Below are 16,287 nucleotides of genomic sequence, written 5' to 3'. Positions count from 1 at the left end.
ATGATGAAGATTCTGCACCAATAATTAAGGAATCAACTGGATTAATATTCTTTTCAAGTAAAAAACGAACTGCTTCAATTTGCCCATAAAATATTGCAAAATGTATTGGAAGCCATCCCATTGTTGATTTATCATATAATAATGTAGAAGATCGTTGAAAGATATTGAGGAGTTCAACATTACCTTTAATCGCAGCAATATGACCTGGGGTAATACTTTTATTATTATAAAAATGATTTTTTGGAAAATGTTTAACAATATAATTACTAACCTTTAAAGAGCCATTGTTTGCTGCATAATGAAGAATAGTATTGCCAGTATAATCATCAAGTGTTAAGCATTCGTTTTCAGTATCTTTTAAAACTTCTTTAATTGCTTCTTTATTATCTGTTGAAGCCCAACTATGAAGTACAAGAGCACCCGTTTCAGGAATGGTAATTGCGTTCAAAATATTATAATTACGTGGTGATTTTTTTTCTTGATTCGGTTTACTCATTTGTAATTTTAATGAAGTATATTTTTTGGTATTGAATTGAAAATGATCGTATTTTGGGACACCCTCACTTTTGCTGTTGCACAAAGAGATATTTCAAAATAATTATTGGTTAGGATGCAAAACGCCCTCCATTTTGCGGTTTTTGAACGATAGAAAATTTGAAAGAAAAAAAAATGGCAATAAAAATATTCGACTTTTGATAAGGAGATCAAAGTCATATCAAAAAGTGAATAATGGCAAAATATCTTATTGGGGGGTCTGATACACTTCGAAATCATTTTTTTAATAAAAATATTTCAAATTATGATTAGTTTTATAAGAAATATCACCAATTATTGCTTTCCAGCATTTTTCAAATGTATTTCCTATATTTCTTCGAAAGCATCATTTATGGATATATGATTCGAAATAATTTCTATCTCTAAATCCATTTTTTATGAGGTATCCTTTTATTAGATTCCATGTACCTTCTATTTTTAGAGTATTTGCCTCAGTAATTAAATCTACAAAATTTTCTGAGTGATTTACTGTTTTGTGTACATAACCTAAATCACTAAGAGTATTATATGGCTTCCATTCATCAGACCAAATTTCTGAATTAGGTCTAATCGTTGAACAAATAATTGGAATGAGAACTTCTTTCGATCTATTTTCGCAAATCTCAGCAACAACTCTCATTGTTTTACTGTCTATTTCGCCAAAAACCCAAATTTCTTCTTTTTCCAATGCACTTCCTTTGTTGTATTTAGCACCGAAAAAATGACTTTCATCAATTTCGACTATTCCATCACCAAGTAAATTCTGAGCTATATCTTTTCGATATTCTTTTTCTGCAATAGATCGAAAAGTTTGAAACCATGTTATTACTGATCGTTCACATACACCTGTAATTTTAGATGTAGTTCTTATATCAAAACCTTCTACCCAACATGCTAAAATGTGAACAAATCCCCTTAATGAAAATTTTGATTGTGATACCCATGAATCTAATCTGATTGATTTTGAATTTCTGCATTTACCTGAGCAGCATCTATATACAGCACCATCAGGGTAACTTGGTGAGAAATAAACTTTCATTAACGATTGACATTTCGGACATATTTGAATTTGGTGGATATCAGGAATGATTCCCTGCTCAGAGGCCCATTTGATAAAGCTTTTGTCATTTAATTTTAACACTTTCTTAATGGTTTCGAATTGCAATTGCATCAATATAAAATGATCGACTTTTTGACTACTTTACAAACAATAAATATGAATAAATTTTTATCGATAACCGTTATTCTAAATCTTATATATTTTATTTAATAACTTAAATATTATCGTTATGTCAAATATTTTGTCTGTCAAAATATATGTATTAATATGTATCAAATGCGAGCACCGAAGGTGCGAGCGGTTTCGATCGTTATCCATTGAAATACGAAGTTTTTCAATGGATAACGATCGAAACCGGCCGTCAGGATGATGGATGGGGTGCCCTGATGTGGCATTTCTATTTTTCCTCAAATTTCCTATCGTTCAAAAACCGCAAAATGACGGGCCTTTTGCATCAGAGCCTAATTATTTAACAATTATTTTATATATTTAAAACAATACTCATATTATTATTTACAAAGGATAAAACAGAATTAGCAAAATTAATTTGATCAATTTATATTGGATTCTACAAATAATAATAAATATTTTTGATATTACAAAAATTGATATAAATACATTGGATGATAAAATCGATATTAAATTATATATGTTACATGTTTTGACTTTCCTTTAAACGTTCATCAGCCAAAATATTCTGAGCTTATTTGGCTGCGGTAAATTTTATTTCTGAGGGTAACGGATTATCTATAATTCAATATAATCTACAGTTTTCGTCTTGGGATTGAAATTAAGAAAGAATGTTCTCACATGCCTCAGACTTTGAAGAATTAATCAAGAATAATACGGCACCATGTATGGTTGTAGTTATTGATCCAAATCTCAAAAAATCGATTGTTTCCACAGGAAAATCTTTTTTTCAAATGATTCTTGATTATAGAAACAATGATACCAATCCATATCTCATTGACGGAAAAAAATTTTACTACAGAGCATATCTTTCGGAAGAATTTTTACAAAAAAAAGATCCTGTTGGAACACATGATAAAATTATTCAAGCATTTACAGATTTTGGTTCTTTATTTTGCAATCAAGATTTTTACAAAAACTTTTCTATAACTATTCCAGAAGGTTTTAATGAAAAATATCCTGATTTCCATCTTAATAGTACATTTCCTCTTTCTTCATACATGACACATACTCCATGGTTTCTCTGGCTCCGACAATATGTTTTCAATGAGCTTAGGTTTTCTAGAGGCGAATATCAAGATACACCGTTTATGTTTTTATTTATATGTGATTCTTCAAATGTCTCCAAAGTTAATCAAATTAAGCAAGAGTTTTTCGGCCAAGATCTTCCTGACATTCGAAACTATCAAGATCCTGCAGAAAATCGAAGATTTTATTCCAACATAAAATCATCATTAATTCTTTATTATGAGAAAGATCCACCTCATATCACTCAAAAGATCAAAGATTCTTTCCAAGTTATTAGTTTATTTGGTCCAAATGATAATGAAGAAAAACTAATTGAAATAATTCAAAAACTTATTGAATCTCATTTTGTTGCAAATTACCGCACATTATCATATAAATTCAATAAATATTCTCAAAAGAAGGGTCTATTTCGTGATCGTTTTACATTTAATGATTTATTAACATATTTGACATTGGAATATTCACTTGGAAACTATGAAAAAGCAAGTGAAGCAGTTGAATTCTTAACCCAAAAGAGTTCAGCTAAAGAAGTAATTGAGTACACATCGTTCATCCAAGGAATTTGTTTTATGATGCTTCATAAAGATGATGCAACATTAAAAGAATTCAAAGCCAATTTAGCAAAACTTGTAACAAAACAATTCATCAGGAAGGTATCTATTGTGAAAAGAGTTTCAAGAATTCTTACATTTTTTAGCGCACTTGAATTATATACATTTAATCCAAATTCACTTTCGAAACTTTTCTATCAAATTGACAAGTGCTCAAAACTAACAAAGTTTTGGCAATTTTCTTTATTACTTAAAGGTTTATGGTATGAAGAAATGGCTTTAACTTGTATAAAATTCGGTTGTAGAAGAAAAGTGGCATTACACTTCTTAACGGCCGCTATTTCATATCACAAGTCTGGAATTAAGGGTCATGATATAAGATGTTTTGCAAATACTCAATCTTTAATTTTAAACAATAACAAACAAGGTCCTGAACCTTGCTACATATGTGGGAAAATTGATGATTCAAAATTTGTTCCTACATCTCCATATTGGCAAAATTTATCAAATTTTGCACTTTGGAAATTAGCACAATCATCAATTAAAATTAAAGGATTTAAGACTTGGTTGGATATTATTTTAGTTTTAATGGCTTCTCCATCAAATAATCTTGTCCCAGATGAAAAAATATTTTCACTTTTTCATGCATATTTTCATAAATGTGGTATTGGAGAGACTTTAACTGTTACTGATATCCCGTTTATTACCATTGATCATGAAAATATTAAACATTCATCATATGGTGATTTTGCATCAAAAGATTATAATGAAAAAGACTTTCAAGAACTCATTCAACATCATAACTTACAGTATCGAAATGTTTCCAATAATTTTTCTTTATGGAATACTCCCAAATCTAAAGATCACAAACGAATTTCAATCGTTTGTGGCGAAGAATCTTCACTATTAATACCATTTATTAATTTCCGTAAAAGGGCGTCCATTAATCTTGATCAAATACGACTCCAATCACCTGAGAACAATATAATTTCACATTTCAGCGAAGAATCGGTTTCATTGCGACCAAACACCCGTCAAATTTTAAAAGTGAAGTTCACTGCCTCCACGCCGACTGAGTTTGTCATTAATCGAATTAATTTTATGTATTGGTATATCGTAAAAGATAGTTTACCATTACGAAACTTTTCATTTATAGCCTTAAATAATCGGCCATCATTACGTATTAATTTAATTAATTTTCCAAAACATTTAATGGAGTCACAATATTCACCATTTACATTACAAATCGAAAACTTTGGTACATCAGATTTAACCAATTTAATATTAATTCATAACATTCCATATTGGATTTCTATTAAAGATTCATATAATATCATTGAAAGGAATAATATAATGTCATGTTCCCTACTTAAAGAACCATTAAAACCTAATGAAACAATAAATTTAGAATGTAAAATCCGTGGAACTAAAATCGGGTACAAAACAATTCGAATGTTATTTTCATTCTCTGATGAGAAACCATTTAATTGGCGACATTTCCCAGAAGAAAGAATTATATACATCGAGAAGAAAGAATCGATTTCACATAAATTCATTCAACATCCGATTAACTATAATCAATCGATATTATATTGTGACGTAATAACACAAAACAATTCATTAAATATTAACGAAGTAAATGTTAAAGGTTATAAAGTTACGAACAATGATAAAATAGAAATCCAACCGAATACTTCATTTACATTTATGAAAGAAATGAATGAAAATGATACAAATGAATTTAGTGAAGAAATGATTAATAAGAATTATGAAAAAGGTTACATATTAGCAAACAATAAAAATGGTTTATACCAGTTTAACATCGAAGGCAAAATTCATAACAATTATTCATTGGTCTTCACAATCGATGCGCCTTCGATCGTGAAGTTGAACAATAAGGAAAAAGTAATCGACGTATATATAATAGTGCATAACATTGGAATAGAAGAGTCGCCGCAAGTCAAAGTAGCAGTGATGCAAAAGTCGGCAAAGTTTAAGTGGATAGCGAAGTTGTCGCACACGTGTAATAAGTTGAAAAAGGGAAACAGCGAAAGGTTCAAAATGTGCTTGTGCATACTGTCGCCAGGAGTGTTTAACGTGGGAAACTTAATGGTGACTACGCAGAGGAAAAATGCATCGCAGACAATGGTAAACGCATCGCATTATATACACGCAATTAATTGAGTAAAAAGCGGATAATATGTTTCGAAAATGATTTTTCCAAACTTTCATTGCATTCATTCGCATACTGAATGAGAAAAATATGAATGGCGTTATCGGCGTTGTTGAATTAGAATGATCAGGGAGAGGCATAGCTATGAAAAGATTTCACTTGGATTCATATTAACTTTTAATGTGTATTAACTATGAAAAAAATTAACTTCACATAAATACTATTTTTTTTTATATAATATGAATTTTTAAAGCGAATTTCATAATAATAAGATACAATATTTTTCTTTAATTTTATGTTCAAAATATAATATTTGTTATTGCATCGAATGTATTATTTGGTATAGTGACTGATTTATTTAAAACATTATTTTTGAGCATAAAAATTTTATTAAATTGATCAATTTCTAATATCATTATATTTCAAAATATAATAAAAGCATTAAAAAAATTCAGGCTTATACTGAATTCTTTGGTAGATTTTGATTGCCAAATTGCCACTGTTGTTCTTCCAATGCTTTTATTTGACCTTCATTTAATAACCCAAATATTGGATTCTCCGAGGCTCTCCTGCTAGTTCTTGTTGCTGATTTATGTGTTCACTTAATACCTTCTCTGGTACCAATGTTATTCTTATCAATTCTCCATTTTGAATAATAGGAGAAAACCTGCATGTTTCCAACTTCACAATATTGTTTGTTCATTACTTGCAATTTGCAATGCAGTATAAATTCTTTGAATTAACGCAGAATATTTTGAAACACCAATGAATGATTTACAAAACGGTTATCACCTCAATGCCTAACGGTCTCACGGGCAAGGCATGGACAGTTTTGAGAAGAAATTGAATACTGTTTTAAGGTCTGTGGTGTTTTTTTCAATAATTTTTAAACATTTTCGCCCGATCGACCAGGATCGAAACTCCAACATCTCAAAACACAAAGATTTTGCTCCACAATGAATTGGTGTTGATTGATCTTGCTCTGAGCTATCCAAAATTTTTTCAGAGATTGATAGAGACTAGTTTCTCCTGCTCAATATCCATAAAATAGACATGTTCTTGAAGGTCCTGTGTGCTGGATAATCACATCTCAAATTTGACATGAAGTGAGAAAATAAAGTATTACAAGGGATACAAAAAATTTGTTGAACGATATGTGAAATGTATACTTCAAACAGTGTTACACTGTTCTCCAATCTCAAATGCAATTCAATGAAATTATACAGAATTTAAACTCCTTTTCAACAACATTTAATCGAATGAAATTTAAGGTTAATGTCGAAATATTTCGTATCAATTCAAACAAATTCTTTAAGATAATCTGCAATTGGGATCGAAATTATCCTCTTTCTTTTTCACAATTTACTTGTTTTTTTGATGTCAATTCTTCAGGGATAACAATCTTCATTGAATTTAAATCACTATATTCGGAATATCCCATTTCATCAAGGTTTGCAACAAGATTTGTCCGAAGATCTACAATCATCAATGTCAATTCTATAGAATAATTGTCGATATTTTTTTGGTGACGCGTCTAATCTTTCAATTTAAATTGGTTCCCCCCATATTGGTTCCACCATTTGGTCTTTGCGTATAATTGTTCCAAGTGTGTTAGAGGATATGGTAATGTTGTATGTCTCATATAGCTATTCGCTATGAATGAGTAAGTACAAAAAATGTTGTTTTCATGATCCTCACACGCCTCAGTGATGATATAAAGTAGGAATCTAGAATCGGTTGTCTTCCAATAGGATTTAGTCCGCCTTGTGAAATTTCACGTTTAGCTCTTTCGATGTGACTAGCGATGGTTCCCTTCTTTTTGTGGAAGATATTGGCGATCGCCTGTAAAGAAAGGGATTTGCCATTTATGACCAAGTTGCTGATTTTATATATCTGTTCTCTTATCGAAAAAGACCTAATGGTACATTCCTGTATATTAGAAATAAAAATTAAATATATCATTTAATTCTTCTAATTAGATCTAATTTACTGAAAGATCAAGGCTTTCCAGCTTTAAAAGTGGCTTCTTGACCACTTCAATTAAAATGACGAATTTCTTTCAAATTTTGCACGATCACAGACGAATTTGTAAACAGATATTTTACATTCTGGTCGACAGGTTTTTCACCGCAGTCTATTTGATTTAAATAAAATAATTTCTTTATTATTATTATATAAAATAAGAGTAGTATTATTAATTGAATGAAAAATAATTGACGTAACTTACTTTTTTCTCCAATTGCAAAATAATTTAACGGTTTCTAATCGTTGTGAAATGTGATGTGGAACATCCCTATGGACGAGGTTTTATCAAGAATTTCACAAATAAGCCAATCAAAGCATTTGATTATCGCTGAACAAGTGGTATTACCTGTTGTAATGGATATTGATAAATTCATTGTCCATGGCATTTCTGAGGAAACTTTATTATCAATTCAAACTGCATTAACTTCATTACTCAAATCTAATGGAGGAGATATTAGCATTCAAAGTTCTTTAATAATAGGGTCAAAACTAGTGAAGGTTTTGAGTCTACAAAAAAATCCTCAAGTATGGGATATATTTAATTTCGTTATTTCCGACACAAAAGAATCAAATCTAATGGCCATTGGGTATATATGTCGTCATGAAGGCAATAAATTTAAAGCTCAACTTCCAAGATTTATTGAACATTTATTAGCCCAAAATTCATCACTTGAATTTCCTGTTTCATACTGTTTGCGATGTATTTTTAAACTTTCCTGTCAAATTTTAACTCCATATATTATTCCAACAATCAATTTTGCAAAGAAAACGATTTCACATGGAAAACAAATAGCTATTGTTTCATGTATTAAATTACTTAAATCAATAATCTCGTTTTCGCAAGAGCAAGAACATCATGTAATAGAATGTATCAAATTACTGATGAAAGAAGATCAATTACCATTTGTTAAAAATGAAATTTCATCTTTAATTGCACGTTGTGCGTTTTCTTCTTTATATCCCGAAATAGATCAAAAAGTAAAGAAAGAATCAGAATGGTCATTAAGTCAGCACCAGAAAGGAACATCAAAAAACCTCCAAAAACCGCTTCAGGTCCTTCAATTATTTCCTTCTCTTCTGAAAATGTCATTTCACCATTTTATTGACTTGTTTACTCCGTCACTTTTTGTGCAATATCAAATGGCTTTATATCAGTTTTCTTTAACTAAATGTCCAACAGAACTTGAAAAAATTGTGTCGATGTTAACTGTCGATACACGATATTCGTTATTTAAAGAAACATCATCAAATAATCCGTCATCAAAAGTATTAGAAACATTAAATATATTATGCCCAGATAATAATTCGATATATGAAGGAGCAGGAATTGCATTAATATTGTCGATTTCTAAAAACAAAAAATCAAGAAATTCGTCTATATCGTTTTTTGAGAAGTTTACAAAAACCCACCCCAAAATTTCAATACATTTTTTTCATTCAATCATTATAAGTTTATCAAACCCTCCAATTTTGAATAGTACGATAGAAAATGATTGTAAAGGTTATACAAAATTGGCAATTACAATATTAAATAATTTACCAAAAGTGAATGAAGTAATTGAAGCTAACAAACCGTTAATTCGTCAATTTCTATATAATTCATTAAATAAACCTAATATGGAATCTAACATTGTTCCATATGCAATTTCATTATTAACTGTTTTACCTATTGAGTTTTCCAAAGAAGAATTTGTCACTAATTCAATTTCAGCGACTATAAATTACTTAAATAATTCAACCAATTTCCAAAAGAATCCGAAACACTATTTAACTTTAATTAAAAATGTTCTAAATTATCGACTTAAGTTTAATGATTCTACACAATCGAATAGTTTAATAATGATAATCTTAAGTCAAAAAATCGAAAATTTTTCGAATAAATTATTAATAATTTTATCGAAGCTTTCACCTATTTCTGGTTTATCTGAATCGAATTTATTAATTATATTACGAATCATTTTAAGTCATACATTAAAATTATCGCCAACATCTGAAATGTTAAAAACATTTGTTTCAAGATTATTGCCAACAGGTTTTGATTTATTAAAGATTAACAATGAATTAAATAATGAAAAAATTAAAGAACAAAACTTTTTGATTGAAATTATTAATAATATTCCAAATTTATTAAGTCAAATCAAACAAAAAGAAAAAGATAATATCATTGAACAATTATTAAACATTAATAATATTAATAATACAGCTCATTTTATTATTTTGCAATTAAGTAAAAGTGAATATAATTTTAATTCCAAACAAATAAGTTTAATGTTTCAGTTATTAAAATCAAATAATATTACACAATTACAAATCATTTCTGAATGTTTAAGTTATATATCTAAATATAACACAAAGTTAATTCCAATTATCTTTAAATATATCTTTAAAAAAAAGAATATTTCATCATGTATCTTATTATCATCATTATATACACATATAAATATCTCTAATTCTGATATTTCTAAGTCAATAATATTCTTAAATTCATTAATAAAAGATAACCAATTATTACCATTTGTGATTCATTCTATTTCATCATTATTAATAAGGCATTCATATCAAATCGAAATTAATATATTAATAAATCAATTTAATATATTATTCGATATATTAAATTCAGTAATATCATTACAACCAGTTATATTATATTTATGTAGTGAATGTTTTTCATTACTTATAGAGACAATTTCTATTGATTTAATTTCTAATAAAAATTTGTTTCAAGATATTATTTCATTAATATTAAGAAGTGTCGAATTTACTCCTATTTCATATAGTAAAGAAGCTTATTTTAAATGTTCAAATTCAATTATTGAATTCGCTCATCAATTTTATAAAGAAATACCTATTAAATTCCCAACATTTTTCGGAGTTTCTACTGTATTACAATTAAGTGCATGTGAAACTTTTATAAAATATTTAAATTTCGAACAAGTTAATCTCGATTTAAATAAAATCGTAAATCAAATCATATTTTTGTTGCAAAAAACTAATGATAAAAGAGCTTTTGATATGTTAATTTCATTATCAAACTTAACAACTGAAAAGAATTTGTTGTTTTGGATAACGATACTTCGGAATATAATATTAACTAATTCATTATTCCAAAACATTGAAATCGAACCGAATTCAAATGTTAAAGAATGTGTATTAACAATATCTCTTAAGTTATTACCAATCATTTCAAGGCAAATAAAAATACAAACAGAATTTCTTGATGATATAATATTAGCAGCTTCTAAGTCTATAGAAAGTGATCGAATTAATATACAATCTAAAGGATATTTAATTCTACAAAATGTTATCGAATTATTTAATAAGAAACTTAATGAAGATGGTGGACGAATTTTAGATCTTTATGATTCCCAATTTTTACAAGCAGTGAAAATAGGTTTCATAATTGATGACTTAGAAATATGTTGTGGATTTTTACTCTCTTATCTGAGTTTTAAAATCGATTCTTCAAATGTTATTAATGATGATGAAAATAAAACAGAAATTTTAAAGGTTTATCTCAACGGATTAACTAAATGTAATCAACGAAATATCGATTATTATAAACTTGCTACACATCTTTGTACTGTATCGAGAAAAGATTTAAAATTGGCGAATATGCTCTCGGAATTTTTAATAAAATTAATGCCAATATTTTCAGACATTATATATAAAGCTATAAAATTATATAAGAATCAAAATAATTGGAAGAAATTATCAAAATTTAGGAATCTTTCAAGTGATTTCTTCGAAGAAATGTTACCTTCTTTTATATGGATAGGTTCTATTTGTAATTTACCTTTTCCAATTGATACTTTAGTCTCATTTTTAATCATAGAGGCTAAGTATGGTAATGAATCTTGGATTATTAATGCTGCTTATAAATCGATTCCAATTGTTTTAGAATATTTTGGTGATAAAATTTCAACCGATTTAATTGAATTGATTTTGCGGTTAGCGGTTGAAATGAAAGGTGAATTCTTTAACGACATAATATTAAGTTGTAGTAAAGCTTTAAAGGAAACAAATGATTATGATCGAATTAGAGAAGAAATTTTATATATTTCAATGAATTTAAACTTCGATTCTAAAGTAATTTGTTATATTTTATATAGTGATAAGTCAAAATCTCTTCGTAAGTATTCATATTTCATTTCTTTACAAATTATTAAACAATTTATGAATAACAAAATTAATGATGAAAAAGCTTTTGCTATTTTCGCACTTCTTTTTTATCATTCACCAGAAATTGTAGGAGAGACAGTCGAAAAAATTATTTCTCTTCCTCAAAATTATTCGAATTTTAAAATTAATTTATTAAAAATAGGTTTACCAATAGCGAAAGGTTCGATTCCATTAAAAATTATTTCAAGATTTTGTGTCGAAATGTTCAAAAAAGGCGGAATGAATTTAATTGGGTATGTTTTAGTTAAAAATCCGAACATCGGATTGGCGCTTCTTAAAAATGGTAACGCTAAAGCAGCGTTTTTACTTTGTTCAAACGATTTAAATAACTCGAAAACATTTCTTCGTTTCATTCATCATTGTTTTGACGTGGCGGCTGGTAACGATAGAGATTTGGCAAAAAGTTTTGCAAAATGTCTCATCCAACTTGTGATAAGAGTTATATTGAACTTTGGTAAGGATGCGCAAAGAGGATTTCAAATAGTTTCTCTTTGTATTCATATTCTTCATGAAACAACTAAAACTTTGGGTAACGATGAATTCGAGTTAATATTTAATTCAATTTCCGAAAACGAAAAAGTTAATCTTATTAATATACTTGGCGCACAGATCCAAAAATCAGAAATACGAAAGAAAAGTGCAAAACTTTCCGAATTTTCTAACGCAGCTCGGGCAAGAAAAACTACAGAAGATGAATGGCAAACGGTTGAAGTAGAAATTATATAAAATAATTTTAATTTGCATTAAAACTGTCCAAATAAACTGTTGTAAAGTTAATACATATTTTTGTAATTTTTCTAAGTTATTAAACAAATTAAAGTGAACTTCAGACGGATATAACATGTCAAAAAAATCGCATAAACTATTCAAATAATTAAATAAAGTTATCAAAATATTTTAATTTACTCTTACTTCATAAAAATTTGTTTGAAACAATACATCATATATGTTAAATATTCAATGTGAGCGTACACGTGGTGGTTATGATGAATATGTGGGTTATCAATAACTGCATTTCAACTCCTGTAGCTGTTTCAATTGCGATATCTATTAAAAAAAATAGGATTAATAAGGCGAAAATAATGCTTTTATACTTTGGTTGTTCAAAATTAATATCACGTTTAGATGAAATTACCACGACACCCTCAAAATATTGGCTCAAAGATTTCTGTAGATCTATAGATATCTTTGTTTTCTCTCCTCAATTGAATAAATAAGAAGATCTTCTTGTGAATACTATGTAATTCTTACATTTTTTACAGAAATTAATTTGTTCTTGATCGCCAGATCTCTTCTAACACAACAGTCGTTCCAAAACATTTGTATATTAAAACAATGGATGAGATACACACAATACAGTTCGAAAATCCAAAGATAATGGATGAATACTACAGTGAAATTTTTGCATGTGTAAATCAATAAAAATGTGTTTTTTTGTTCTGTACTAATAAAAATACTTTTCAAACTGGGCATTACATATTATAATATATTTGATTTTGGGTGTTGACGATCAGAAACCATTTTTTGAGTATATGACATGTTATGTGAAAATCAAGAAAATGAACTTTGGAGAGGGGCTTCTTGCCTTTATGAATTCATTTCCTGAGGTAAACGCACTTGGCGCTACTTCGTTCATAGATTTTCGTGATGGTTTTGGAATTGCAACACTATGGAATTTAATATCAACACAAAAGATTGATATTTCTTTATTAAAAAAACCATCAAATCAAAAAGATTCAATAACTATAATGAAAAATTTAAGGGCAATTGATCAAGTTATAGCACCTGTATTAACAGAGAGAGGAATCCGAGAAAGAGTCGAATTTACATCAATTTCATTTCAATCGAATGAAAATGAACTTATAAAATATGTATGCCCACTGGTTATTGTTGCTATTGCTTCCCCATTAAAGAAAGAAATTGTTGCGAGAATCAAAACACTTTCTTCACAAAATCAAAAGATAATAAAGGAAATCATCCAAAATTATACCGCAAAGAAGAAAGCACCTGTTGCCACAAGTTCCCAAACGACTGCTCCACAACAAAGCGCTCAACCTCCCAAACCGGAAAAACCGTCAAACGGACCCACCCAAATAACCGAAAAAATTGACAACCCAGAAATCAGGATCAAAAAACTAGAAATCGAAATATCACAATATAAGAAACAAATTCAAGATTATGAATCTAAGTTAGCTGAATTTCAAGGTCAAGCCAAACAAAATTCTACTAAAGTTGATCAAGCTCAATCAGATATCATTTCTCAAACCGAACAAATTTTATCAGAAGCAATCCTCTACAATGAAAAGAAGGTGAAAGAAATTGAACAATCTAAGTCTGAGAAAGAAACTCTTGAAAAAGAATATCAAAGATTAAAACAAACAATAAATTATCTTGAAACCCATTCATCACAAGATAACAGTGAATCACAAAAGAAAAACCAATATCTTTCTTCCATAAAACTTCTTGATGAATCCCTTCGTGAGTATACATCTTTTAATTCCCAACATTCTTCTCTCCAATCACAACTCGATTCAATCAAAGAAGAAATCAACAAACTATCTGACCAAATAACATTCTACAAGGACGAGATAACGACTTCAATTCTTCTTGCTGAAAAATATGGAACAATAACCGCTAACATTGAAATAACCGAAGAAACCGACACAACCGAAACCGTCACCGAACTTGCAAGCAGAATTTCCCAACTTGAAGCTCAGTTAGCTGTGTTACAAGATGGGCAAGTTAACGGCGACGATGGGGTTCCAAAGGAACTTGCTCAAGAACAGAAAGATCTGACGAAGATTGTATCAAATTTGCTGAAAAGGAAAAAGCAACAAGAAAGTGCAGCAGAACAGTGCAAACAGTTACGTTCTGATCTTCAAAGAGTACAGCATATGATTGTTGACCAAAGGGAAGAAGTTGAAAATGAACTCGAAAAATTGACAGACGATATTAACGCAAAGAATGTTGAAATATCTGATTGGCTTTCGTTTTCAAGCTCGTTTGATTCATGGCGTAATTCACCAACGTACATTAACGAACTGAGAAATAAATATATTTGATTTTTCTAATATCGAATTAAATGTATATTTAAACATATCGTTAAATTCATTAAAATCGAAGTTAAATAGCATAATTTTATATAGTCCCGGAAAGAAAAAAATACCCAAATTATAAATTGCGATAAATTTTATTAAATATTGTAAATAATAATTGTTGATATATATTAATGAATTATAGAAATTCTTTTATTGACAAATATCAGTAAGGTAGGTATATAATGCGGTCGGGACGGATCCCGATAATCCAAAAAAGACCCGGCCCCCGGCCTGTGACTAAAACGTATTTTTGTACTTCACAAAAAGAAAATAGTATTCCTCCTGAATTTGTCGATTCTCAAAATCCTAGATATATAGTAGTGCAACAATGTAAGTGTAAATTTAAGGATTATTTAGTATCTGATGTTTCAATGCACGCTGATTTCATTGAACGTGACCATTATGAAGATTATTTTTGTATTTATACGAATGAAAATAGAAATAAATATAAGAAATATGAAATTAAAAGTAGAAAACCAAATTTTAAAATATGGTTTAAAGAAATGAATGGTAAAGAAATTGAACCAGAATATTTTATGTTAGAATTATTATTAATTTATTATATAAAAAATCATTTTTTATCAATGTTTAGTATTGAGAATGCTACGAAAGGAATAAAAACCAATGTTGTTGCTGCTCCTGAAATAATTGATAAAGATGATTTACAAGAAGTTTTAGAAAATTATTCTACAAATGATCAAATAACAGAAAAACTTAATAATACTATAACTTCGATTACAATCCCACAATTATATTATAACAAATCACAATCAGATGAAAAATATTCTACAAAAAGTCATACACATAATACAATAAATAATGATTTAACAGTAAATGAGAATGTACAAGTTACTTCATTGAATGGTTTTCAATTGTCAACAGCAGAAGGTGGTAAATGAGATACAAAATTATATGTACCATCTATTATTACATAAAAGAAGATGGTGTTGTAGAAGTTGGTCAATATATTGATATGCATAATAATACAGATTATGATAAAGATAATACATGGCGAATTACTGCTAATACTAATTCATTAGATTTTAAATCAAAAACTGGTTCATTATTAAGTTTTGGTAGTAATGGTAATATTCAATGTTCAACTATGAATAATGTAGATACAACAGAAATATCTCGAATTGATCATAATCATGATGAGATTTATGCTAAAAAAGATCATGAGCATACAAAATATGCTACAACAAATCATACACATAGTTATAATGACCTAACAGATATTCCTACAGGTTCAAATACAGAAGATATCCATTGTTCAACAATTAATGGTTTTGCTTTAAATTCGGGACCTTCAGATTCAAATTTAAATATTAGTGTTCTTTCAATTGCAGTTATTAAAAACGATGGTGTTTCAGAAACAGGCCCTTACATAGATATGCATGCTAGTAATGGGTATGAAAATGATTATAGTAGAAGAATAATAGCATTAGA

At 28.6% G+C, this 16,287-nt stretch overlaps 1 protein-coding gene across 1 annotated transcript; it reads left to right on the top strand.

The window, feature by feature from the left end:
• Positions 1–13,329: 13,329 nt before the first annotated feature.
• GO595_000822 (uncharacterized protein) lies at positions 13,330–14,802 on the top strand (the record flags this gene model as incomplete). The annotated part of the gene is made up of 1 exon (XM_067921780.1): positions 13,330–14,802. The coding sequence occupies one exon, from the start codon at positions 13,330–13,332 to the stop codon at positions 14,800–14,802; it is 1,473 nt and encodes a 490-aa protein (XP_067779006.1).
• Between the last annotated feature and the right edge of the window lie 1,485 nt (positions 14,803–16,287).

The sequence above is a fragment of the Histomonas meleagridis genome (genome assembly GCF_020186115.1).
Source record: "Histomonas meleagridis strain 2922-C6/04-10x chromosome Unknown contig_113, whole genome shotgun sequence".
In the NCBI taxonomy this organism is placed as follows: Eukaryota; Parabasalia; order Tritrichomonadida; family Dientamoebidae; genus Histomonas; species Histomonas meleagridis.
The sequence above is the reverse complement of the archived record's forward strand: the minus strand, read 5'-3'. Positions and strand labels throughout refer to the sequence as shown.